The sequence below is a fragment of the Ooceraea biroi genome, chromosome 9 (genome assembly GCF_003672135.1).
Source record: "Ooceraea biroi isolate clonal line C1 chromosome 9, Obir_v5.4, whole genome shotgun sequence".
Classification (NCBI taxonomy): Eukaryota; Metazoa; Arthropoda; class Insecta; order Hymenoptera; family Formicidae; genus Ooceraea; species Ooceraea biroi.
This window is the reverse complement of record NC_039514.1, coordinates 8,377,483-8,405,459: the sequence shown is the minus strand read 5'-3', so window position 1 is coordinate 8,405,459 and position 27,977 is coordinate 8,377,483. Positions and strand designations below refer to the sequence as shown.

The window sequence follows — 27,977 nt, the reverse complement described above, 5'->3', positions numbered from 1 at the left end:
TTGTTTTGTTTAAAAAATGAAATAGACTTTATTGATGTTTTATGTAATATAATATGACATCGAATCATTTTTTGTGATTTTCTACGGAACGGAGAAATGAAAGACAGAAAGCGCACGAAATAAAATGTGGGATATCGTAAAATATCAGCCTCGACCTCGATTTTTCAGACATGGACAATGACGGTGGGATTTTGTCCGAGGATATCCTCGAATTTCATGCCTGTCTTCCGCGTAGCCGATGGCGATTCCGCTTCGTGTCCTGTATCGAAGGACCAAGCATCAAGGTGGCCAGGGCGATCCAGAAATGGAATATAATCAGTATGTTGGCAGCGAGAGAGAGAGAGAACTTTCGTTCACTTTCGTGAGAGAAAGAAAGAGAAGGAAACGAAACGGGAGAGAAAAGGGAAAGGATGCAGAGCAAGGGAGATAAAGAGAGAGAAGGAGAGAGGGAGAGAAAGAGAGGGAAGAGCGTTTCACTGGGTGGATTCGAGGGATGACAGCCCCGGGCTGGTGAAACCCTCAGGCAACGCGGATATTGAGTTCGTGGTAACTATGGAGACGGGGCCTGAAGGCACGACGTTTGTGCGCTTTATCCCTTATTCCTGCGGTTATATATACATGATCAACGCGGTCCCAATGAGCTCTCTTACCTCGCTTCTCGAGCGCGCATTTTGTTCTTGCATACGGCCGGTATCAAGAACTGATCGAGATAATAATTCAAATTGTTTTCTCTTCTTGTTACTCAGTGCCGCAAAAGTTAAATTACAACAAATAAAGAAAATCCCATTATTTTAGCACAGATTTTCTCATAATCATCACAATTTTGTGCACTTAATAATTTTATTATAGTTGCGAGATAAAGTTCCTTTGCTTCAGGCGTCCATAGCAATCGAGCATTGATTGCAAGCGACAAAAATTCCGCGGTCTATATTTTTTGCAGGTTTCCAGATAGCGAAAAGCTATTGTCGATTTCCTGGAGAGAAATCTATATCGGATAGTTAACAATATATCTACGACTTGTCTCTTGTTAGATCTAATAATAATAATTAAACTATGGCATGATTGTTATAAGAAATAGAATTAAAATATGCATTTTATTAATTTTATTTTATACGTTAAAACAATTGATGCATGTGAACAAAATTAGGAAGAAATTTTTATTTTTTTCTTGAAACATAGATTAAAACAAACTTTATTAAATAAAACGCAATTTTATAAGATTTATTAGTCATTAATTGATTTCCTAATGTTTAATAATCAATCAAAATGTTATTTTTCTCTCTCTCTAGTTTTGTCTTTGAATTGGAATAAATCAAATTAACAATTTAGATTGATAGTATTAGCAATTAATATCTGCGATATGCTAATATATTAGCATATGTCGCTTCGTTGTCAGCCGTTTAGATGATGCATGGTGATTTAAAGTTGATATATTTTATCTATATATTCATATTTATATATATACTACATTTATATTATATTTGTGTATATACTATATTTATATATATATAGATATGTGTGTGTGTGTATATACATATACATGTTTATTCGCGGTATTTACAGTAATTAGTATGGCATTTAAATACATATATATAGATACACTTTATTAAATAATAACAGTATTAAAAATCGGCGCATCTGATATTCCCTCAAACGCAAGTCGCAGATCGTAAAACGAGGAATGGACAACGATGCTTACAATTGCGCGCTCCATCCCTAATAGCGTTAAAAGCGTGCAAAAGACAATATGACATATTGTTGATTCAGTTTTGTAAAACTGTGTTATAGTAGTGCCTCTTACTGTAAATGTGCATTTTTCCAATGAACGAAAAAGGACATGAAGTAATGTATATAGTTCAGGCTTTCCTGCGGATCACACGATACATCGTTGCCGTCATTAGGCTCGCAATACGCTGTTCTGTTCTCACTTTTTATATGAGACTCAACGTGCAACCATTGCCATCGTCTAGCCAGTCAAACAATGCCTTTCCTATTATTATTACTTTTCGGGAAATAAAAAACCGACTATGATTTATACAAATTCCAGTGCGATCGGCAATGATCTATTTAAGTCACATATAAATGGTCAATATAACGCCTTACAATCGTAACTGCAGGTAGGTATCGTGTACTTGAACACGATTCTTCAAAAAAAAGGATGCACAATTTATCATAAATAAATTTACAAGATTAATTTCGACTAATATTATATAATTATAATCATCATGTACACACACGTGAATAATTTTAGCGATTAAAGTGGCTAATAAAATGTTTCCTATGACAACACTCAGAGACTATGTGAGATCATTGTCAGTAAAGCTGTTTATTTCGCGAAATGAACCCAAATCGATATAGATTGGGTTGAAAACCTAGTTGTACGCGTTTTGCCAAAGTTTTCTTGCTTCTTCGTAATGCAAGAGGTCTGAAAACATGAACGTATGCTTCGTACGGAGGCGTGGTATATCGCTGTACGCATCATGAAACTGCGGTTACGGCTGCTCGGCTTCTCGTCCCTGTATCGAGATGCCTCGTGCTCTATCAGAATAACTGTATTATCAGCGATGCAGTCTTGCAGTATTCTCCTTGACAGTTGCACTCACTCGAGGTCGTAATCGCGCTGCAGGGAGCGGATCGACCTGGAGATCGTTTTGCGCTGATGCGCCGTGCTCCGTCAGGTGTTGACGGCCTGCCTGACGAACAGGTACTCCGAGAACTGTTGACCCTCGACGCCGCCGCCGTTGCTCGCGACCACCCGGAAGCCGGCGTTCAACAATCTGGTGATCGCTTGGACCGAGTTCAGTTTGCAGTAGCCGTTCAGCGGAAACCGGATGACGTGACGGGCGTCCTGCTGGTGCCATGCGACGCCGGACCGCGCGTCGATTACCGCCTGCGTTGTTTCCGGAAACACCTCGTCCAGCAACGCCCGTCCACCCGATAGCATCACCCGCTCGCCCAGATCGGGGCTCACGTGTAATGCCACGCACTCGTAGTTGCAATTGCCATCGCTGCCGCGCATCTTCTCGGGATCGCGATTACAGGGCGCGGTGGTGCAAGCGGTACCACGGCCGCCGAGCTGACCGGAAGGCGGAGGACTCGGCGAGGACGTGGTCATCGTCATCGTCGAGCCGTTCTTTATACGCTCTTTCTTCATCTGTTCCAGTTGCCTGCACATTGCTGCGAGGAAGACACTTTAAGTTAGGAGGATGTTCTTACAAAGAGGATTATTTGATCAAAAGAAGAAAAATTACGAAGGAGAGAGGATTGAGGTGAAACCTTTCACACAATAAATGAATCAAAGGTGATTCTAAATATGACAGATTAAAAATATTGGGTTGGCCAAAAAGTAATTGCGTTTTTTTTTATATAAATAAAAGGCGAATTTTTCATGGGAAACAAAAACTTTATTAAACAATATATTGTCCATTTTGTTTGATTATCTTTTGCCATTTTTCAGGCAACTTCATGATTCCGCGCTCAAAAAAGTTCTTATCTTTTTCAGCAAAAAACAATTCCAACAACGATTTCATATCCTCATCAGCAGTAAAGGTTTTACCATTCAAGGCGTTTTGCAAAGAACGAAACGAATGGTAATCTGATGGTGCCAGGTCTGGCGAATATGGTGGATGTGGTAACATCATGGTAACACATCCCATCCAAGCTGCAACAATTTTTCACGAGTGACCAAACTTGTACGTGGTCTAGCGTTATCATGGTGAAACACAACACCTTTGCGATTCACCAATTCTCGATGTTTCTGTTTGATGGCATCATTTAATTTATTCAGTTGACGACAGTATACGTCTGAATTAATGGTTCGATTCCTTGCAAGCGGCTCAAAATACACAATACCTTTAAAGTCCCACCAGACTGACAGCATAATCTTTCTTTGGTGAATATCTGCTTTTCAAGTGCTTTCAGCAGGTTCATCACGCTTGCTACACGATCGTTTTCGTTTGACGTTGTTGTAGACGATCCATTTTTCGTCGCCTGTTATCATACGTTTCAAAAATGGATCATTTTCCTCACGTTTCAAAAGAGAATCGCAGATGTCAATACGCTTAGTGAGATGAATTTCTTTGAGCTCATGTGCTACCCAAATATCGAGCTTACTAATGTATCCAAGTCGTTTTAAATGGTTTTCAACACTCGATTTCGATACGTTAAGATTCTCAGAAATCTCTCGTGTCGTTAAACGCCGATTGGAATCGATCAGTGCCTTTATTTTGTCATCATCAATTTCGATTGGCCTTCCTGAGCGTGGTGCATCTTTCACATTAAAATCTGCAGATCGAAATTTAGTAAACCAATTTTGACACTGCCGCAGCTTTAAAGCATCTTCGCCATATACATCAGATAACTTTTGATGAGCTTGCACAGCGTTTTTCCCTTTTCGGAAGTAATAAAACAAAATATGAGGAAAATGTTCTTTTTGATTTTCCATTTTGAAATCGACGGCAAAGAAACAATTGTTAACGAAATCGTGTAGTTTCTTTTTCTAAAACAAGCTTGAACTGTGAGTTGTTAACCTACATAATGAATTTGCGATTTAGAATGAAGTTAGTTACATTTCAAGACATGTATGTTCATCTATTGGAAAAAAACGCAATTACTTTTTGGCCAACCTAATATAAATCTGTGTGTACTTCGAGGCGTTTATGCGTTTCACAAGAGATTGAAATGAAATTGAAGAAGAACAAATAAATAAAAAATTAGCTTACGTGCAATGTCGAAGTATCGTGCTTCCTCTAACAGTAGATCTAGGTCGGAGAAGTTGTCGGGTATCAGTAGCCGGGAATTTCGCATAAAGTTCAGTATGTGCCGAAACATTCCACCGTCTCTATCGATGAAGTAATGTTGTTTCAGCGAGTCCAAAACGATGGGTATGCTGCCATTAAATAATTTCGCTAGCCTGGATTCCGGATACCTGACAAACAAGAAATCGTAAGATTCTTCTTCATTACTATGCATGAAACTTGAAAGATTTCAACGTACAGCTTATGATCATCTCATCATTGATTATTAAGAATCTCGTGTATCAATTTTGTAAGGATTTAAGGATATATCGGGCAATCAAAGTAACGAGATGGAAATTACACTTTCTGTCGACCAACAATGAGGTGAGCACGAGCAGGTGCATATACTTTGGTCACCTGCCAAAATCGCTTCAGGTAATCGTACGTAGTTTCAGTGAATGACGGTTTAGCAGCTGTTCGTTTAATAAACTTCAGTTTACTAAACTTTTTAATTATGTTTAGCGATTATGATTACGAATCAAATATATTCGTTATCTCCTTAAAAATTTGTATACTACTGAGAAAAATTAGATAAAAATAAATAATATAATTCACTTTAATGGACATGCAGATGCACATGTGATATCTTGCAGATTCATTGCAGATTCATGAGTTCTTAGTATTTTTTCTAATTTTTTTAGAAAGCGCTTGTGTGACATTTTCAAGCATGCTTTATAGAGCGCTCGTGAGAATACAGTACTTCAAAGTACGCTGCGGCTAATCTTCTTATTATATATTTCTACATTACGTCACCGTTAAGATACTTTCTGTACTTTAGAGTTATATCTCAAGGATAATGAGAATAATATGACATTTCATTTAATCTCGTATTATAATAAATTAAAGCAAGAAAGGTGAGGCAGAGAAGCTGTTAAGCAGAGAACTGCAATTTTTGTCTTTTTAGAAGAATAAATTTAAATATCTTTTTCTTCCTCCCCCCCCTCTCTCTCTCGGAACACTCTTATTATTAACTATATTACAAAAAGTATATCAGAGAAAAGATTTATATCGTTATCATTACTTATCGACGAATCACACTTGTAGAATCGATCGTTAATCAGCTTCACGCACGCGTTTACTCGCATGTGCTCTCAGATGCGCCGAGAGCGGTGCCGTGTTCGCTGCAGCCGAAGGTCGTCGTAATTTAGCATATAATAGACGAATGCTCTGGGAAAAAGACGGGGAAGAAAGAAGGGGAGAGAGAGAACGTAGTAAGGAAAGAGGATGGACGCAGGAGGTACGGGTGACTCTCTCTCTCTTTTTCTCACGAGAGAGGGAAGGGTTGGCGGCTCTCCTCTCCGTGTATCTCTCGCCGGTGCGTTATGGCACAACGAGGGGGAAATACCGAGGTAGGTACCTGGTGCCCCCTCAGGCCGGTTCCCATACCTTCCACGGCGATAACATATAATAACGACGGCCTCATGGAGCCTGTGGGCGATCTGACTTCAGCGAGGAAGAGAGAAGAGCAGGCACCGCGGGGTAGATACGAAGGTGTATACGTATATACAGATATAGAGATGCTCTCTCTCTCTCTCTCTATTTCTTTCTCCATCTTCTTTATTCTTTTTCATCCTTTGCTATACTCTTTCCTCCTCGCTCTCGTTCTCTTCCTCTTGGCCTCGGTCTCTCGCTTTCTCTCTTCTGTCTATCGACTTCTCACTAGTACCTTGATCTAAAAGGATCGAAGGAGAGAGAGAGAGAATCGCGTTGTCAGAACAGGGAAATGAAAACTGTTGGATTTTACCTCAAAGCATGCGTAAAATTTTATGCGGTATAGTTAATTTTCCATAAAATTTCGAGGCCAGTTGTTGCAAGGCAAGATTTATTCTTCCTTGATGAACAAACTCGTTGTCTTTCATCGTCAGAATTGCCGCTGGTACGTTAAAATTCACATTGTAAATTCAATCAGCAATATCACGATGCGAGAAGAGCTTCTTTTCGAAAAAGGAAGGTTGATAGAATTAATCTAATCCAGTTTTATCTTTAAGATGAGACTTACGTTATAATTTCTTAAATTTATCCGTTCTATATTTAAATTCATAAAGTGTAACAAACGCATTTGTACAAGTAACACCGAACAGCAAATTCGCCTGGAGAAACAGAAAATAAGGGAGAAAGTGCGAAAGTGATATCCTCGAGAGAAGCGAGAAGAAGAGTGGCTCGTAGGCCAAGGGCCAGCGATGTTTGTGGAGGTCGAGATGACTGAAGGAGGGTGATAGCTGGGGAGGAAACGATACCAGGGGCGGGGGACGAGCACCGTGATTACCGGCGGCGATTTCTTGGGCCCATCGAGGTCCGATCCCGGGTCAGATCCGTTCGCTATGGGAAAACGCTAAACGATCGGCTCACATCACTCAGATTCCGCTCTGTTTTCGATATATACAAGATGCATCGCAAGTCGCGCACTTTCTACTAATTACGAATTCCGCGACAAATTTGGAGCTGACTTTTCCTCTCGGCTCACGGAGATTCATTTAATAAAAATAAATTGTGGGCTATAGAAAGGCGGGTTCTTATTTTTTTACGAATATATCAGGAAAATATCGATTCCACTTTAGCTAAAATTTTATATACATGGAATATTTATAAACATGTTTAATTGACAATTAAACAGTTTGTAAATTTTATAAACACCTTCGTCAAACTTTTCAACTTCATTTTTGCATAATAGTTTTTATTTTTAGTGAATAGAAAGCTGTCTTTTCAATAAGAGAATTAGCAGTTTCATCGTTTAATCGCGTCCTGTACGAAAATAGACATTTTAGGTAAATGCACTCATCTGTAGTCGAAGTACGGCCGTACGTGTGAGCTCGAGAACGAGACATTCCGTTAGAGCCTGCTAAATTACACGTGTCGGACTAGAGGGCGAGGAAATGACGACTTAGTGCTTCACCATGGGATACCCTCGAGGCTCTATGCAGAGCCTCCTCAACCGGCAGGATGATCGACGATGTTTTAGGGATTATGTGATACCGGAAGCGTGGACTAATGATCGGCTATTACGTCATTTCTGCAAACGCTTGCTAGAAAATGTCAATACCGGAACGATTAATCTTTTGCATGACACGGACAACTTCACGATAATATCATGATAATAGGGTGATATTATTAATGATATTGTGAATTAGAAAAAGTAATAATAACATACAAAAAAGAATAATTATCGGGCATTCTCTTGACTGTGCTCAAGAAGCATACCAAGTAATATATTCATGAATCTTGAAACGCGCTACGTAGAGTATAAGTGCCAATAATGATTGCACATCCTGTGGAAGAATCTCCATGATGTTTAAGTCCACGAAATGATGAGTATCATTATAAAAATTCGTTCTTTTTGCTTTAAAAATGGAATCGTACGTGCGTTGAGTAAAAGCGAGTTATGGTTAGATGGATATAATGTTTTTGGGGTATAAACCGGGGTTGCGGGTTATCGCATAAATAAACATTCACTAATTAACATCACGCTAGCAGGTCGATCGGTTGTTACGGGATAATAAACGTTTGGCGTTATTTTGAAATTGCCGATTATACACCGATGATTGAACTAAATTAATTAGGGGCATGAATTTATGATCCGACTGCATTATATTGGTCTATTTGCTTCATCTATAACGTCGTATGGTATAAACAAGGCACCTAAATATGCGCGGTCTAATAAACTGTTCGTGTACGTTCGTGTCCGTCGAGTTTACTAATGCACACGAATCGCGAATATTTCATCAGCAGCATTGCGCTTTTGACCAGTGCATGTTATGTTCTCTTAACTAATATTTCGTCCTTTAATTAAGCGACGTCTTTTTCACGGTACTCGATACTTTTATTTTACAAAGTTGATAATATTGTGCATGATATTTACCAGAAAAATAAAAGATTTTAATCTCGAAATATATAAAAATACATTCTTAAATCTGGATAAGCACGTCGGAATGTCGGTTTGCGTCAACACGATATTTTAATAAAATTATGTCAGGAGAGAAAGAGAAAGACTTTATGTGCCGCGACATTATTAGCTTTGCAGCGGCTAGATCATCGTTATCGCCTAACGGCATTAATGTAGCACTTGGAATAATCATTTCTCAGGCTCGTGCCGGTATTTATACGCCGACCAATAACGATGCTCTGGAGGCGTACGACAAGAAGATAATAACAAGTACGATGGAAAATATGATTGCCGGAAGGCGAGTTTTTCGAATAAAACTGGGGTAATGCATCAACCAGTTCGAGAAAATTCGCAGCAGTATTTGAGTAAACGAGAGCAGCGTTCGTAATGTTAATGTTTAAAAATCAAATTTCGATACATGATAGAGAGAGAGAGAGAAGCGTTTTTAAATTACTTTCCAATCTCTAACAAGGTACATACGATTTTATATCAATTTTGATTACTCTTTTTTTTTATGGAGAACATGGTATTTAACGTGATTTACCATTGTTACTGCACTCGATGTGAGTTCGCGCAGTTTCCTCGCATTTGCGACGCAGTGCGGTCGAGTGTTCGGCCAATACTTTGGATAAAACAATAAGGTCATGTCGCGTATAATGGAAGAGGAAGGCGCAACCAAGCGTGACCGCGGAGACGACAGAGAGCAGGCCGGACAAGTCGTTGATTTTATGTATGATATTCATTTTGCGCCGCTGACTGCTTCACAGACCGCGACACTTATCCCGTCGACGTTTCCATAGATTAAATCACGGGTGTGTTCGCGATGTGCACCGTAACGGTTCATAGGAAACGGACCTGCGCTCCACTAACTCGGCTAACGATAATCCGTGCATCGCGTGCAAATTTGCCTATCCCATACTGTTGTTAGTTTTAGCTTAGTTTCTGACGATTTTCGACCGTTCGTTCTGCAGGATGCATCTGCTCTCTCTCTACGAATATAATAATTGAAAATTCTAATAGTAGTAGTCTGTTATCGGTAAACGAGGCGCCAAATCTGATCGCTGCGCTTACAATGACGAAGGTATGGAACATTTGTATTTTCACGATTCAAATAGATATATCATATAGCATCATTTTCAGGTTTGTCTAATTTGTTTCTAAGGATGAATTAAAATTTTGCCATTTTCTTATTTTCGTCATTTATCCTCATTTCAGCCGTTCGATAAGAGGTCTCTCGACATCATCGGGGTACCAGCGGAGTACGAGGATATCCATTATGCTTTTCTCGCTCATTCATTACAGCCGGTCTAGATAGAAACATCTCCATAGTCGGAACTCATTGCCTATTCAGTTAACGAGACGACCGGGAAACGATAAGGCCACCTGTCAATTATGATCAGCTTTCTCACGGACGCATCCACTGCGGTTTATCAATGCCGTATCTGCTTGCGGTCTGATGCCGTGCATCCATGATCTCCTTGTGAAAGGAACGGTTCTGCTCTCGGTGTGCTGAATATTCACCCATGTCGAAGATGGTGTACCGAGCTCGCGTAACGAGCATCACTCGAAGCAAAGATCACGAAGGCCGTGCGGTGACATTTAGCAATTTAGATGTTACGTTTCGAGCTACCATTAAGCCGCACTGCCGTGCATCTACGTTGGATTCCTTGTTATTTATGGCGATATCGAGAATAACGTTCAAGCGACTGGCGCATAAAATTTGCAAGTAATAATACTGCTATTGTTTATATGAGAGAGAGAGGGAGGCTAATTATTAGAGTGTGATTTAGTTTTGAGGGTTTTGCAACAGATGGCTGTAGCGTCAGTTTGTTTCAATAGCTGTTTTCGATAACTGTTGTTTCTTACAGTCTTGACATTATCCATCACATTTAGTAGCATTATAGCAATAGATGCAATAACAGTCGTGTTTATATCATCGTAAAAATGCAACTTCCGAAACAGCATTTTCGACATGCGTTGCTTTTGTTTTTTAATCAAAAGAAAACTGCGGCTGACGGTTATAGAATTCTTGTGGAAACTTATGGTGATTCTGCCCCATCAATTAAGACGTGTGAATACTGGTTTAGACACTTTAAAAGTGGTGAAGGACAAAGAACGCTCGGGACAACCAAGAAAGCTTGAAAATGCAGATTTGCAAGCATTATTGCACGAAAATCCAACAGAATCCACTTCAGAACTTGCCAGAGCATTAAATGTTGATCGTACAACAGTTACGAAACATTTACATGAAATGGGAAAAATTCAGAAAGAAGGGAAATGGGTTCGACATGAATTATCGGAAAGTGCCATTGCGAACCGGTTGAACATTTGCATTTCGTTGATCGCCAGGCAAAAAAAGAAGAGTCTTTTGTCTCGGATCGTTACTGGGGATGAAAAGTGGATCTATTTTGATAATCCGAAACGCAGAAAATCATGGGTGGATCCAGGCGAACCATCAACATCCACTCCGAGACGCAATATTGACGGTTCAAAAGTAATGCTCCGTATTTGGTGGGATAGTGTACTATGAGCTGTTAAATCCGCATGAGACTGTCACGGTTGATCGTTATCGACACCAATTGTACAAGTTGAAGCAAGCCTTGGACCAAAAACGACCACCAATTGCGAGTAAACGACGGAAAGTGATTCTTCTTCGTGACAACGCTCGACCTGACGTTGCGTTATCAGTGAAAGAAACACTATTAGAGCTTGAATGGGAAGTCTTACCGCACCCCGCGTATTCTCCATGCGATTATTATTTGTTCCGGTGGATGCAACACGCTTTAGAGGATACACACTTTGATAATTTGGAAGAAGTGCGAAAATTCGTCGACGAATGGATCGACTGAAAAGAAGAGTAATTTTATCGTGGTGGAATCCATCTCTTGCTAGAAAGATGGGAAAAAGATATAGAAAACGAAGGAAAATATTTTGATTAAGGTATTCATTCATTATCATATTTAAATACATGCGTTTTTGAGCAAAAAAACCCTCAAAACTAAATCACAGCCCTAATATAATTATATATTATAATCCTATAAGGTAACTGTATATTATTAGATTCACTCAATGCCAGAGCTCGTTTTATATCAGCTGGAAGTGCATGGGGCATAATACAGTCCCGCGTCTCTTGGTGAAGCGAAAAGGGATACCTGCAGGGTGATACTTCGAGGAGATTAAAGCCCTCTCTATAAGCAAAGTGCAGTTGTGCTTTCACGTTACGTCTCTTTTATGCATAAAGTGCACGAGCGAGGGGTGCGCGCGGGCACACCGCAAATAGCCTTTGGACACTGCCGGGCACGGTAACGGTGTGCCTGATTGCGAGCGATATGTTCTCAGAGATATTGCCCGGTACGAACATCCTGGAGCGTTGTCGATGGTCACGTTTCCGCGATCCGGACATCACGCTCCCTTTCTACTCTCTCGTTCGCTAGAATTTCTTCGTGCCGTTTTGCCGTTTAGAAGTCACACTCTCCACGCTCTCCACGCGGAAGGACGTATCTCCCTGCACGGAAGATCCCCGTTCTTGATTTCGCGTAAACGCGTACACTCGAGTCTCTCGTTCGCGGCACGTTCGCAGCCTTCCGACACGTTTCTTATCGAGATATCCAAAGATCTGACAAATATATCTGGCATACTCTGCTTAATCCTAGCCTTCAATCGACATTTAACACCTCCTAACGGAACTCATCAGAGTTTTACGACGCGTATTACATGGGAAACACACGGGGATCGTTCCGTTTCATCCTCTAGGCCTATCTCGTATCGTTAAGGATAAAGGCAGGAACACGAACGTATTCTTACTTCGTTAGAGTCTCGAGAGAGGATGTGTATATCGTGCCGCCGACGTCGATGTGGACCGGTGCGGTGTACCTCGAAGCGGCTGCTACACAAGGAATACCGGTCATCTTCTGGTTGTAAGCCGGGGCCGCCGGCGTCGGTGGTGTTGGCGACGAGGAATTCGACATCGTGGGCGAGGTGGCCGGCGAACTGCTTGGCGACAACAATCTGACAAGGATAGTTTTAATCTTATCGAAGGCTGATCAAACCCGAAAGCAGATCCACGGAATTGCGGATGTTACAATCGTCTATCATGCATAACGTTACGCGGCATTCGCGGAGAGACAGAATTTCATCGAGTTGCGTCATACGACTCTTCCTCAGATGAGCTATTCTGGGACAACTCGTAAACTTATGGCGAAACTGAGATATGAACTTGTTTACCTCATTTTAATTTGAGCGCTAGGGAACATATTGCGTTGCGCCGTCAGCTCCGCCTTCGCCTCCTTCCCATCGGCCTCACATTTCCGTCTGAAATTAAAAACGTGCAGACACATTATTCGATGCACCGTCAATCAGAGAAGAGCTATGAAAATTCATACGGTCATAACGTTGAGTTGAAACGAATACTTTAAATAAAAGTATTTTAGATAATTTTCTTTTTACGCTTTTTGAAAGGTTTCGTGAAAGAATTTTGCATAATTTCCTCATAAATCATCGGTATTAAAATCAGATTCGATCGCACGTTTCCTCCCTCATGTCCAGAGCTTATCCGTTTTATCCGCGTAACGCGATGTCGATTTAGCGTATCGATTCGTTCACGGCTGCTCGCAAACGACGATAACACTAGTTTAACGAGCCATTGTTTTTGGACAAACAACCGATGCTGGGATCGATTGAGGGTTTGGAACATTAACGCGAAATTCTCGTATGCATTAATAAGGCAATTTGTGGCGGAACAATATTTGGCGGACGCTAGCCAGCCGGCCGTTCAAGAGAATTCTTTTAAATGCATTCCCAGTGAAATGCGGAAAGGGTAGGTAGGTTTGGTTTCCGACGAGCCAGAAACAACCCAGCGGATTTTCATCATTGTATCCGACTCATTATATTAGCTTACATTATATTGTTCTGAAACTCACGTGGTTTTCGTGGTTCCCCGGAATGGTTTCCCTTACTTGAAAAACCAATGAAAAAATAATGAATGAAAGAGGAAGAGGGAGAGAGAGAAAAAGAGATGTGTAATGGCAGGATTTCAAGTGTTCGTGATACCAATAATGCTTAGTCTTAATTGCGTTCTTGTATATCTGTTTTACATTGCAGAGGTCTCCCTCTCTTTCTCAGGCCGTATCACTGTACGTGACAATCGTGAAACTTAAGAAGGGGACGCGTTTAGTCACAGCAATACTTGTTTTCCACACACACATACACACACACAGAGCAAAGAATTTGCGATGGCCAGAAGAAACGGCACGGCGGAGGGAGGGAGAGAGGGGTACCGGTTTTCTCCAGCACCTACCACCCTCGCCCACACCAAGCCGTGCCGTTGCGGTGTACATCGCCGCGGGAGACGCCGCGAAATGCAACGCAGCACCTTTTCTCGGCTGCTCTGCGAGAGGTCGTCGGGCGATGCGCGATGCTTCTCCTCTCCTCGAAGGTGGGGAAACGGCGACGGGGCACCGGCGGTCGTCGCAAGTCGGACATCGGGTTAAGGAGTAGAGTAGATGTGGTGGTGATGCTGGTGTGTGCAGCCGGCGGAGGCAGACGAGAGCAACACACAACGGCCATCACGGCCGCGCGCCGAGACGCCGCGGGCTAATCGGGAGATTTATGTGGGGCTATGCGTTTACGAGTATAGAGACGCATACTTGCATACGTAATTAACTCGCGTTATTGTGCTGCATCTTTAACGTCGATGATGAGATCGATCATTGTCGTGCACGCGCGGAAACACGTGTCACCAGGACGCGAGCGCGCGGCAAATTAATGGATTTTGACGGCACTTCAATCATATTTGAAAGCGCGTTCGAATGGAATTGGATGTGAAATGTGGGCAGAGAATGAAAAACAGCAGCATCGGTAGCGGTCATCGGATTAAATGCATCGTGAAGCAACGGAGAAACGCGTAACGTTACTCTGATTTTATTCATCGCTTTACTACACGGCGCGTTCTTCTTCCCATTTTCGGTACTGCCTTATTATTACCGACACGCCAACTGGAGAGGAAGATACGTGAGGAGGAAAATGAAAAATTGGATTCTGTCGATAAATATTTTTATACATTGACAAGGATGTGGAACAGCTTCGATCAAAGCCCCGCGTTGCAAACGGTATTATCAGGTGTGCTCACAATGCAGCGTTGATATGACCAGCAGCGTCGATGAAAGAATAATCTGAAGAATGATATAGCTATAACAATGGCGATGATCATCATGGTCGTCCGAGCGCCTCGGGGGATGATCGGCCGATGTACAAACGTACATTGCCGTCGATGATACTGAAGCTATTCAACGATTAATTTTATGTATAATTACACGCGTGAAATCGACAATTAATTTAATGCAGAAATGGCCATTTGTAGAAACAAATTACGTAAATAATTTGCTTTTTTCTGGCATCGTTCTGGCATCTCGTGCAGAATGTCGGGATCAAAGTGCAGATCGCTTGATTGAATCGTACGTTCGACTTTGCCTGGAAACAGGTGAAGATTTTCTCGAGTTGAGAGAAGAAATCCCGGAATATGGAAGTCAGGACGAATGCCGTAACGATATCCGCGATAACATCCATCGAGGCAACGTGGCGATGCCTCGAGCCAATTGTATCTCATACGCAGATAGTTTTATTACATGCATACATCCGCGCGTATGCCAGCGGGTACGCACGGATAAAGATAGGTGGGACAGAGAATACACAATTATTGCGTACTATCTGTACAACTGGCCGCGACCGATGCGACTTCCTCGTTAACGTGGTTTCACGTGCAACAATATTGAAGTAATTCTCAGGCAGATACAACGATCAAGATCTCGATTTATGTATAGGTTTGACGTGCGATCAAGATTTGCAATCAGCGTTCTATGGATAACTTTAATAATGGAAAATTGCCTCGGCATTGTAGAGCGCACGATGTCGCAAAGAATAATCTGCTTCGGAGCATCAGTCTACGAGTAAGGCGAAACATCATTTGTATCTCGGCGGAAAACCTTCGAACTCGGTGGATAAAATTTGGACTGTAGAGAAAAATCATCAGCATTAGTACTTTAATACTATTGGGTTGGCCAAAAAGTAATTGCGTTTTTTTTTATATAAATAAAAGGCGAATTTTTCATGGGAAACAAAAACTTTATTAAACAATATATTGTCCATTTTGTTTGATTATCTTTTGCCATTTTTCAGGCAACTTCAAGATTCCGCGCTCAAAAAAGTTCTTATCTTTTTCAGCAAAAACCAATTCCAACAACGATTTCATATCCTCATCAGCAGTAAAGGTTTTACCATTCAAGGCGTTTTGCAAAGAACGAAACGAATGGTAATCTGATGGTGCCAGGTCTGGCGAATATGGTGGATGTGGTAACATCATGGTAACACATCCCATCCAAACTGCAACAATTTTTCACGAGTGACCAAACTTGTACGTGGTCTAGCGTTATCATGGTGAAACACAACCCCTTTGCGATTCACCAATTCTCGACGTTTCTGTTTGATGGCATCATTTAATTTATCCAGTTGACGACAGTATACGTCTGAATTAATGGTTCGATTCCTTGCAAGCGGCTCAAAATACACAGTCCCACCAGACTGACAGCATAATCTTTCTTTGGTGAATATCTGCTTTTCAAGTGCTTTCAGCAGGTTCATCACGCTTGCTCCCCGATCGTTTTCGTTTGACGTTGTTGTAGACGATCCATTTTTCGTCGCCCGTTATCATACGTTTCAAAAATGGATCATTTTCCTCACGTTTCAAAAGAGAATCGCAGATGTCAATACGCTTAGTGAGATGAATTTCTTTGAGCTCATGTGCTACCCAAATATCGAGCTTACTAATGTATCCAAGTCGTTTTAAATGGTTTTCAACACTCGATTTCGATATGTTAAGATTCTCAGCAATCTCTCGTGTCGTTAAACGCCGATTCGAATCGATCAGTGCCTTTATTTTGTCATCATCAATTTCGATTGGCCTTCCTGAGCGTGGTGCATCTTTCACATTAAAATCTGCAGATCGAAATTTAGTAAACCAATTTTGACACTGCCGCAGCTTTAAAGCATCTTCGCCATATACATCAGATAACTTTTAATGAGCTTGCACAGCGTTTTTCCCTTTTCGGAAGTAATAAAACAAAATATGACGAAAATGTTCTTTTTGATTTTCCATTTTGAAATCGACGGCAAAGAAACAATTGTTAACGAAATCGTGCACTTTCTTTTTCTAAAACAAGCTTGAACCGTGAGTTGTTAACCTACATAATGAATTTGCGGTTTAGAATGAAGTTAGTTACATTTCAAGACATGTATGTCCATCTATTGGAAAAAAACGCAATTACTTTTTGGCCAACCCAATATTATCCTATTCCGTCTGGATGACGGAAACGGTACCGCGTGCGCTAACTGGACCGCAGCGACGGAGCTGCGAGTGATGGCACGCGTCCGACGTCAAGAGACGCTTCACCGGGCGTGAAGATGCAACATCGCCGCTCCTTGAACATCAAATTAGGAGAGAAGATGGTGGATGCGAGAAGATAGGAAAGGTGATACGAGTCGCGACGTCGTCCACAACGACACCATCGCGTAGTCGCGTTACCTGAGGCCATGGGGGGCCTCTTATCCGAGCGTAGTCCTGATATGAGCGAGCGACCACCGACACGCTGCGAAACGTATAAATTCGCGCACATACGTTAAGGTGATCACAGCCCGAGGACACGATGAGGCGGCTCACGTGCGCTAAGGATGCGCGCGTGCACGGTGTCGTGCGCAGAAGAAGAGCACTACTAACTTTACGCGGACGTTTAATGGCCTGGGGACGTCGTCGGCGTATGCAAATCTAAAAGCGCTCGGTTACATCGGGCGACGATGTATCGTCGGCGAAGTCTACCGCGACAGTCGCGAAAATGCGACAACTTGCCATTTCGTATAGAGAAGTTCGGAGGAAGCTCACGCGCCGTTCAGAAAATCGTATAGTGTATATTAAATGAGCATAAAATTTAATACATGCGGAAAGGGAGAGAGAAACTCTTGTAAATATGTTATCGCATAACTTAAAATAAACATCAAATGTATATTACACAGAGTGCATTCACGTGGAATATCCGTATGCGCGGAATTGCGCATTGCATTCATTTTTTACTTTTTATCCGCGGCAAATAGTTTATTTCGCCAAAGCGAAAAGCTCGTTACACGGGAATATTATATTATGTGAGCCAACATTTAAGATAAAATATTGGATTTTGTTTTTATACATGGATGGATTAGTTTTAATATTAATAAAATCCGCTTTATCAATCTTTTTGCAAATCATCTTGCATGTTTATATTCCTGCTGGTACAAAGCTAGAATAACAGAGACATCGGATGGAACCACAAAGTGATGAAATGATACCGCATGCGAATTCATTTAGACCCAGCCGACGGATTTCCCTCTGGTGATTTCATTATGAGGGCCAGTCAGATCGAGTCTCTCTGAATAATATTTGTAATGGAGAGCCATTTCCGAGCGCGCACGAACGTTCGAACCGCAATGTTATTAACGTTATAATCTACAGAGTGTAATCTTTGCACCAGTCAATACATTAGTTTCCTGGAAATAATACGAGATCGCAGATTTTTAATCTGAACTTTCGCGCATGCATTTCACGTAGTCCCGAGCGTTTTTGATATTCCGCAGCGCAGTGTCGGAAAAAGATTTTAATGAACGTAATGTTATTAACATAGTACAGTAATAACATATGTATATCTTTTTAGGAATAATATTCTCTATGCGCAAAGGCACGTGCTCACTTAGCTCTTATCCGTTTGCTCTTTACGCGAATGCTTTACAGAGCTCGCACTAATTTGTCACGTTTTTCTACAACATTTCAGTCTTTGCACAATTGTATTTTGTACACGTGAATATTTCACAGAGAGAGAGAGAGAGAGAGAGAGAGAGAGAGATTTAACAATCTACGAATAGAAACTCTTAATAGTTCATAAATTCACACGCTGCAAGTCAGATCCAAACAATAATTTGCAAAAATACTATGTGAAGTGTCTGATGATGACAGTTAGTAACAATTACCTTTCTTCATCAAATTTATTCCAATTAATAGCCGGTTTAAGGAGAGAGCCTGCTTTAGAACGCTGAAAATAAGGTATATTTTACGAATTGTTTTTGGAAAAACTATACAGCGGATCATTATAAAACTTTGATGCGTTTATTAGTACATGTTTAAAGATAAAAAAAATTATTTTTTGATTTGAATATATCGCTTGTAGAGGTCGTCCTGGAGAAATCTTAGTGCAGCCGCGTCGCCGGCATTGCAAATTGGTGAGCATTCTCCTGCCTCCAAATTTCGTCTAAACTGAAAAATTGAAATATATTCTCGTTATTTATGAATGCCCATCGTCGATGAACCAAAGAGAGAAGAAAAAAGTTGAAAAGTGCCAAAATGGTGGAGCTTAGAACACAAAAGTACGATTTTTAGGCAAAGTTGTTGAACTTTTTCATGCAAAAGTAATTGTTTAACTTAATGTTTTTATGAATATTAAAGGTTCATCGACGATGAGAATTCATAAATAACAAAAAAATATTTCAATTTTTCAGTTTGGATGAAATTTGGAGGCAGGAGAATGCTCACCAATTTACAATGCCTCCAGGACGACCTCTACAGGCGATATATTCAAATCAAAAAATAATGTTTTTTATCTTTAAACATGTACTAATAAATGCATCAAAGTTTTATAATGATCCGCTGCATAGTTTCTCCAAAAAAAATTCGTAAAATTATACCTTATTTTCAACGTTCTAAAGCAGGCTCCCCCCTTAAATAGCATATTTGTTCAGAATCTTTTCTGTGCCGAAGAATCAAACACTGGATCGTGAATCGGACAATGAATCTACGTCTTCACCTTTCCATCTTCGATTGGTTAACATCTTCGCTCGCGAGATTCATCTGGCATCGCGATAAATGCATTAAGCTACCGCGACGCGATTGATTGATGGGTCGGTTCGTTCCTTCGCCGCGATATTAACAGCCTCGTACAGATCGGCGGGATTTAAATGTATTTGTGGCGTTCTCTATCAACCCTATGTACTTGATCTCTAAAGGTAAACACTATTAGCGGCTGCATTTATGATACAATGCCTCGTTTATTCCATTGATACGATCTCCAGTTTGCAAGAGACATTTATATTTAGTCGTATTTATCGTACGGCACGTAGTATTTTGCGATACTTGTATCGTAAATAAATATTTGAAATGTACGCGTATTAATTTTCGATAAATATTCATACGTGATATCGTTACAATATTTTGCTTGATGTGCATCCTGATGTCCGTTGATAATTTATTATATGGCACGACATAAAACAGCGTTGAAATAATATATTTCACGCATTAATAATTAGCGCTTGAATTTACAGCGTTTATATATTTGGATCGTTTTTTAAATATGAAGAAAGCTTCTAAAGAATGTTTAGCGTGCTGACTCATATTCAATCTCACAAAGTAATTAACCAGTCGATATAGTAATTAATATGCAATTTAATAACCGATAATCTTTTTCAAACAGGTTGATGCTTCTAAGCTTGGTGTACGTGAAAATGATTTTGACGTGGAAATCGGAATCAGACGTGAAAATTGCTGAACGCTGATGGTGCTAAAAAAATATCCCCGGGAGCAGTAGATTTATTCTGATCATGAACTTTTGTTATTCATTGATTTGTCGTGTTTTACGCAAGTTTTATTGAATCGCCGCTTCTCAAGAATAAGCACTGCGAAAGAAGGCTACGATAGATCAATTTTTTAAACATGTGTCAAGTTTAAGGAGTGATTTATTATTATGCATTTTATACATATACTTTTACATGATTATGAGTTAGTTTTTATGATTAACAAATTTTCATTATATTACGCAGCATAAATTACATTCCGTCGCTTTTGAGCGAGTTATGTTTGTTAGTACTTAAAATTTCTTGCACTTTTTGCATCGCCCTATTGATCAGCACGAATTGCCTCGCGGAAATTCAGTATAATTATCGTCGCTAATATGTCGAAAGCCGTTTGTACAGGGAATTCAACGAATAATCGCACGGCGGTTGCCGGAGAAAGCTTTTATAACATTAATTGCTATCCCAATCGCGAATGCTACTCGTGTAACGGCGGTCGTCACGCTGCAAACCGCGCGTTTGTGTGTGCCTTGTTAAGGTTTTCAGTTGCAACGTTGCGCTTGCGACTGTTCTCGCGCGTTCTTCCGCTTACTCCCGCATTTACCACCACCCGGTACTTCATTACCGGAACGTCATTTGTCGGATACAAACGGTAGACAGACGCGAATATTTCCCGGCTACTAGAGGATCATTACGCGCAAAATTATGCGCACTTGTTTCGATTGCACGGCTACTTATTACCCGCGTAACGATCATTACCAACGCGACTGTCATTCCCTCCCTGCGATAATTACGCTGCCAGTTTACTACTTTTCTCGGCTTCTACGTTCGTAAGCGCGTCGTGTATGAATTTTCAATGTTAGTCGAGAAAATTGCGGTCAAACGTCTGGAACGGGATAATGGTGTTCTTATCGAGTATCGTAAAGCTCGATTTATCCGTGTATCTTTTATAACGTGCTCGAGATTCTTCCTTTCTTTTTCCAATCAGTGGCGAGCTTGTCAAACTTGTTCTCCAATGATTTGTCATAAAAGTACAGCATACATTCGCGGGCCTTCGAGTAAAATAATCATTAGAAATTCTCGCGAGCTCACGCTCACGATCGATGGGAATTCATCTGGCTCCACGTTCGACAAGATGCAAGAATCGAGATGCTAAATGTATCGTTGGACGTGTCGTGGGCGTTTTTATGGGGCATCGGGTATGCTCGTATCCGATGATACGTACACTTTTCACGATATTTCATCATGAGCGGGTACATGCGGGTACGCAAAGGACATACGCATTCGCGAGCGCGTGCACCAGTCCGGTGTAAATCTCCCTCTCTGTCGCGCTCACGTTCTCCAGCTCTCTTGGTGTACCTGGTGGCACTGGTTCGTACTGGAGCAGGTATGTACCTATCTACCTACGTATACGAACGGCTGTTGCACGCGTCGTTACTTAGATCAGGCAACGCGAGCTACGTAGGCACGTACCTGCCCACGTAACGCGGACCGGGGCCCGTTCCGTTGCTGCGGAGAGCCAAAGAGGCACTCCCGACACGCGCCAATGCATGTCTTGCTCCATTTCATCCTCGCCTATTCCCACCACTTACTCACCTACTTACCCTACGAGACGGAAACTCTGACCGAGACGACGTGCATAAGCCGCAGCGGACCAACCGAGATAGGAATTTCATGCGCCGCAACGCGAGTATATTGCAACACGCATTATAGTCCGCGCGACCGGGCGTGAATCTACGCAAATTTCGCAGGGATAAACCGCAGATGAACGCCATCAGGGCCTGCTTTGGACGATGATTGAAAGCGTCTCTCTGTTTCCCTGAATTTTGTTCAATTTAATTGCATAGTGAAATTTAATTTAATTTAATTTAATTTGCGAACGGTAATTGCGCGTCGTTATGCATTTATTTTCGCTGCCGGCCGTATTCATAAACAACGTATTTTCCGAAAAGAGCTGATTATTTCGATTTTCGCTGTGTATATTTTATTTACATGATGCGTTTTGCACACGCGCTACCACGTAATCGCAGGCTTAATGTAATCAGCGCTCGCAGAAATTTCATATTTCGCGCGATAATGTGCACACATGATCGACCGCTCTTTGCATTCGTATACGCACGCGGATTTTAACGTTTCATTTCTTTTTAATGTCCCGAATAATTTACATATCTCATAAATGTGCTAATCTCCGTGGTAAAACGTAATTGCATTTTCATATTTAACATATTCTCATTCTTAACCGATGGTTGTTTGCTCATCGGAGTAAGAAGAGGACTTTGTCTGTTGGCATAAAACTGATTAAATTATGTAATTATGTCTTTATATGGAAAATACAGTTTACACATATTTCATCCTATTCTTCCTCGTGTTTAATGCATTAAACCAATCATAGTGCATTAATTTCTCAGTACCGGTCCCAGCGGTATAAAACGCAATACACGATTGCACATTTAAAATTCAAAATAAAATCATTAAATGCGCGTTAATAGTCGTCGAGATTGCAGTTTCCGCCGGCATCCGACGTTTCTTTTCATCTCGATTTCCGTCGAGAGGATCGTGGCGCGGACACGGTGCGGCCAGTTGGGTCCGGTCGGGGCCCAGGATACCAATTGGGGCGCGTAGCTTGTTCGCTCGTTCGTTCGCGCAAACATACGTACGCGCACATTCGAGGCGATATCTCGGACGAGGCAAAATATTTACGAGAAAATTTCGCCGTGGGTGGCGCGGCTTCATGAATAATTTCGGTCCGCAGGAGACTCGTCAGCCGCGGGCTATGTGCTCGGGGCGCACGGTTCTAATTACGGCAACTGCAGAGCGCGCGTCTGCGCCCCCGGCTATCCCTCCAGCCGGTTTCCAACCTCCCTTTTCCTATCCCAGCACAATTTCCACAGAGCCCACATCCGTTCTGAAATGCTAGCAATCCTCCTCCCCCTCCGGCCGCTCGTCCTTCTCTCGCTGCCTCTCTCTTTCTCTCCGTTCCTCTTTCTATCCCTTTTCCTCCACGTTTCGCATGCTCCTTCTCTCGCTCCCACTCTTTTGTAGCTCGAGGTGTACATCGACTATTACGTTGCAACCAATTTTTGAAAAGTTTTCATGGTCTATATATTTTTTTTTCCTACGGCTCTACATCCGCGCACGCGGGCAAGTAAACAGAGTTTGCCACGTTCAACTGCCGAGTTGAGCGCGATGGACAATGTGCAGGCATCGGCAAGCGTTAATTAATGTCATGCATAAGTTTTATCAGGTTTCGATTAGAAAAATTTTTCTCTCTCTTTTTTTTCGTATCGCGCGCTTTAATGGACTTGCGTAATTAAATTACGGTTACACAACCGTGTCTTTATGATTACTGTCCGCCGTCATGTTTATTCGATGCGCGAAATTGCATTCTAGTCAAGAGTGGTACTGCTCCGAGTCGTAAACTCGGCGTTAAGTGCAACTGCACATCGATTGCAATCATTGCGCCGAGACACGTATAAGGAGAAATAAAAGACCGACTCAACAGGAAACGCGTGATATTAACCGTGTTGATTGAGAATTGCGTCACGTTCCTCGGATTGCCTGAATAATTGCAAAAGTATTAATTTTATGTGACACCAGATTTATCATATTTGATAACACTTGTACCTTATTATACTTTACAGGTTTCTTGATTTGTAATCCGGCACTTTATGGACGGTAGCCAATTAAGTATTTCATATTCGGCTATTCCGACGAACGCACAGTGGGGAATTTTGTCAAAAAGCTGGTCAAAAATCGAAAACTGAAGTTTCGAGTTAGGGTCTATTGTCCTTGAGAATCGATAAAGGACTGTTCCCTGGATAGAATCCCGTTGCCCTTAGTCTCCTACTATTTTAAGTCGAGCAGGTATGTCAGTTGAAAGTAGGCCTTTATGGGCGACACACGTTTCTCACGCATTGCGTGAATATTTTCATTGAAATTTGAGTGTTAATAACTTTGTAAATAAAAGTGATAATCAAGTTCTGCAAAATGGATGCTCTTCCTGGAGGATTGTAGAAGATTTTCTTATTTACATTTTTGAAATAACGCTTGTCGTGTTTGTTTTACGACACATAACGATAGTCCGACAAAGTTTATATTTTCCTAAATTAATATTTACTTCGTGTAGACTTTAGTTGCAGATCCCGCTAGATCCCGCGTTCTTTTCTTTTTCATCTTGTAGTCTATACTATTAGCAACTAAAATTCACAAAATTAGCTGCTACTATCTGCTACTTTTGTTGTAAGGTTATTACAACCACCTTATTACTTTTCTCGATATATCTCGAAAAGTATTCGAAATATCAAAAAATGTTTTATACAAAAGTTTCATGGTAAAAACGCCCGTATTTAATGAAGTTAATAAAATTTTTGAAAAATAATTGTTTACATAAATTTTTGAAAAAATTGTTTTAAAAAATTATTAAAAAAATTTTGTATTGATGTCATTAAATAGAGACATTTGTATCATGAAAGTTTTGTATAAAACATTTTGTATTTTTTTGTTTTTATTTTTTTAAACTTATAAAAATAAACTCTACCCTGTACCATTATTAAGTCTAACATTATTTTTCCAGACATTCTCGAATCTGATTCGTAATCGGCAACCACAAACATTCATTGATATCGATCTTGATGAGTATTTCATGGTTCGCTACACTATATTAAGACCGCCATTTTGTTTTTGCAAATTTACATATTGGATTCGTGATCAGCAACCTCGAAAACATAAGTCTACCAAGTTTTGTGCAAATCTGATGATTCCTCGATTTATGGCCACGTTTCAGCGAAAATTCCCTACTGTGGAACGTCTCGATATGGAGAGTATCCAGTATTCATACAACTTGTACCAACTTTCATAACGCTCGCTCGCTCATAGCTCTGCCTTTGCATCGCGTGTGTGAATGCACGCGACGCGAGATGCATAATTGATCGTAACTATTGTCCGATGACGGCGGAATGCGACGTGTGATTGAGCAATTGCATTGTCCCGTCGCGTTTCTACATGTGCGTTGCTAAAGGCACGGACACCCTCTCGGACATTAGGCGTAGATTATACTTTCTTTACCCGCGGTGTCGTGAGATCAGATTGACTTTCTATCGACTCAACTTTAGCTCAATCGTATAAAATGCCCCACGGACGTGCGCGCGTACGTGATTATCCGGTGTCCGCGGCGCGGCGTCGCGTTGCAGTCTCTCGCGCAGGGAAATTACTGCAATAGACATCTAAAAGACGTCACAAGGACACTTAAAGGATTTCGATCCTTGAGTCGTAATTCTGAAAAAAGAATGAAATATTGGGAAATCATTAGTGCGGGAGCGTAAAAAGTATTACAAGTATTACAAAGAATCAATGTAAAAATAATTTAACACATTTACAATAATTGAATGACATTTCTATCTGCAAAATTATGTGCAGGATCGTTTGATCAAATTAAAAACTGAAATTTTATCATTTTTTACATAAATTCCATAAAGGTTCTCTCGACGAATCAATTAAATTATAATTGAAACAATTGCAATATTGTAATTTGTTTTAATTAAGCGTCTTTTAAATGTCTGTGTTATCTGGATCGCATTTTAAACTATTTCCAACGTGGAATGTCTGCCTATAGTAACAAAATCATCTATGCTTTCGTCAGACAGAACTTTCCGTACCGGAACGCTTGTGGCCGCACCTCGCGGGTTACCGGCGACATAATTAACTACGTGAAAGTACACCATTTCCATACATGAATATCAGTTTGTCACGCGATGTTTCGACGGTATTCCATACAAGAACACCAAGCGAAATAGCTTTTTCTAGACATTTTCAGCATCAACGATGTATTCCGTATTATGACAATCTCCTTGCTTGCTTGGAAGTTTCCGATGAAGTAAACCATGAGAGTGTAAAAAGAGAGTTTTTATAAATATTTTTAAATGTCTAAAATTAATATGGATTTGCAATAAATATATAAATGGACGTTCTCTCGGAGCAAGGTTGCGCGATGCGAATAATCGAGATAAGATTTTCTACAAATTTTTGCGCTTGGCGACGATTGTATTCTCGGATTGTATACTTGACGATGTGAAAAGTAAAACTTGTGAATTACGTCCTTGCCGATCCCGCGATAATAATCCTTGCCGTTTAATTATCGCGTCTGAGGTTTATGTCATAGAGCAATCATAACTCTGGTCGATGCAAACGTCGTTGCTTGAATGGCATATTACGTTAATTCCGCGATCAGCTTGCTCCTCGACGTTTCCGCGTATGTAACGCTACAGATTTATCGATTTATTGGTCGATAAATCTCATCACTTGATACATTAGTTAACCATGTGCATTATATAATATTTAACAATTTACCCGCAATAAACCGGACGAGAAACAGACTACGTCGCAAAATCCGATTTTTCTCTTCACGCAGATCCGTTTGCGTGATTCGCGATGAAAATCTGCATTGCGATGTCGCTCAATGTTTGCAATTACATCGGTCCGGTTGAACGTTGCACGCAATAGCAGATTAGTCAACTGAAATTGTAATTCACTCACCGTTTTTGGCACGTGGGCTCCAGGTTGACGGTTGTTCTCGTGTCCACGGTGTGTGTTGCGGATTGCGGAACCCTAGAGTCCCGTCGTGCTCGCGAAAACTTGTCACTGTCTACGAAGCACCTGGGAGTACTCGCGAGTAGCTCCAGCTCTCGTGTCACGCACTGGACCACGTGGTTGCATTCACGTGTCTTCGGCTGAACGACAAAAGTGGCGCGAGCCGCGCGCGCGCCACCGCGGCTTTCGTCGGACTGTTCTCCGTTGCAGTCTTCGCGCTGGTTCAGCCACCACCACCACCACCACCACCACCACCGGCCATCGCCATCGAATCGTCCTTGTCCTTTCCGCCAACCCACATCGACTCGTCTCTGTTCCACGAGCTCGCTCGCGGCGAGCGCCCCGAGCTTCTGCGACGATTCTCTGCGCTCGGACTGCCCTGCTGCGCGCTGCTTTCAACCCTCTTCCGATCGTGCACTTTGACCACTTGTATAGGAGGATGTAGGATATTGTAGAGGATGAGCGATATTGTATCTGATACGCTTACTATTTCCACTACTATTTCTGTACTCTTCCTACGCGAATCAAAGCTTAGTCGAAAGTATCGACTTTTAGGCCTATTTTAAAATTATTTTAATTTAATTTTTAATTTTTAATTTATTCAATGAACGGGAAATTACCCTCTAGTGTCACAAAAGATCACAAGCAGGATAACAATGAACGTAAATAATCAAATAAGCAATATAATAATCCAAATCGCAAACTCCAGAACCGAAAAGTTCAAAATCGAGTGAAAGCAGGATAAAGAAAAAAGGCATTATGCCAACCAAATATTCTGATTAAAGTCGTTAAAAAAGACAAATAAATTCCATTGCACACAAAGAATAAAAATATTAAATTCAATTGCACACAAAGAATAAAGATACAGCCTAATAAAATTAATTAAACGCATGTAACTTAAACTTAATAAACGCATATAGCAAGTAAAAAAGTCCAAGAACGCAATACAACATTAAGGCAAGACAGATGCAAATACGAACGCAACGTATGCAAAATAAAAATAAGCTAAAGTAAATACAAACCCTGATACAAACGCAAGGCATAAAGACATAATCACAATAACCTAACCGCATGTAACAGTA

General features: G+C 41.0%; 1 protein-coding gene across 2 annotated transcripts; it reads right to left on the bottom strand.

Moving 5' to 3' along the window:
- Nucleotides 1–2: 2 nt before the first annotated feature.
- Nucleotides 3–27,977, bottom strand: LOC105278914 (BTB/POZ domain-containing protein KCTD1). 2 transcript variants are annotated; one of them, XM_011338360.2, is made up of 5 exons: nt 26,842–27,977; nt 12,901–12,987; nt 12,481–12,684; nt 4,722–4,927; nt 3–3,177 (listed from the first exon to the last, which is right to left on the bottom strand). In XM_011338360.2, the coding sequence occupies exons 2-5, from the start codon at nt 12,927–12,929 to the stop codon at nt 2,675–2,677; spliced, it is 942 nt and encodes a 313-aa protein (XP_011336662.1). In that variant the 5' UTR covers nt 12,930–12,987; nt 26,842–27,977; the 3' UTR covers nt 3–2,674. The 2 variants fall into 2 exon arrangements, with proteins under 2 accessions (XP_011336662.1, XP_011336663.1); XM_011338361.3 differs by lacking the exon at nt 26,842–27,977 and adding an exon at nt 13,596–13,980.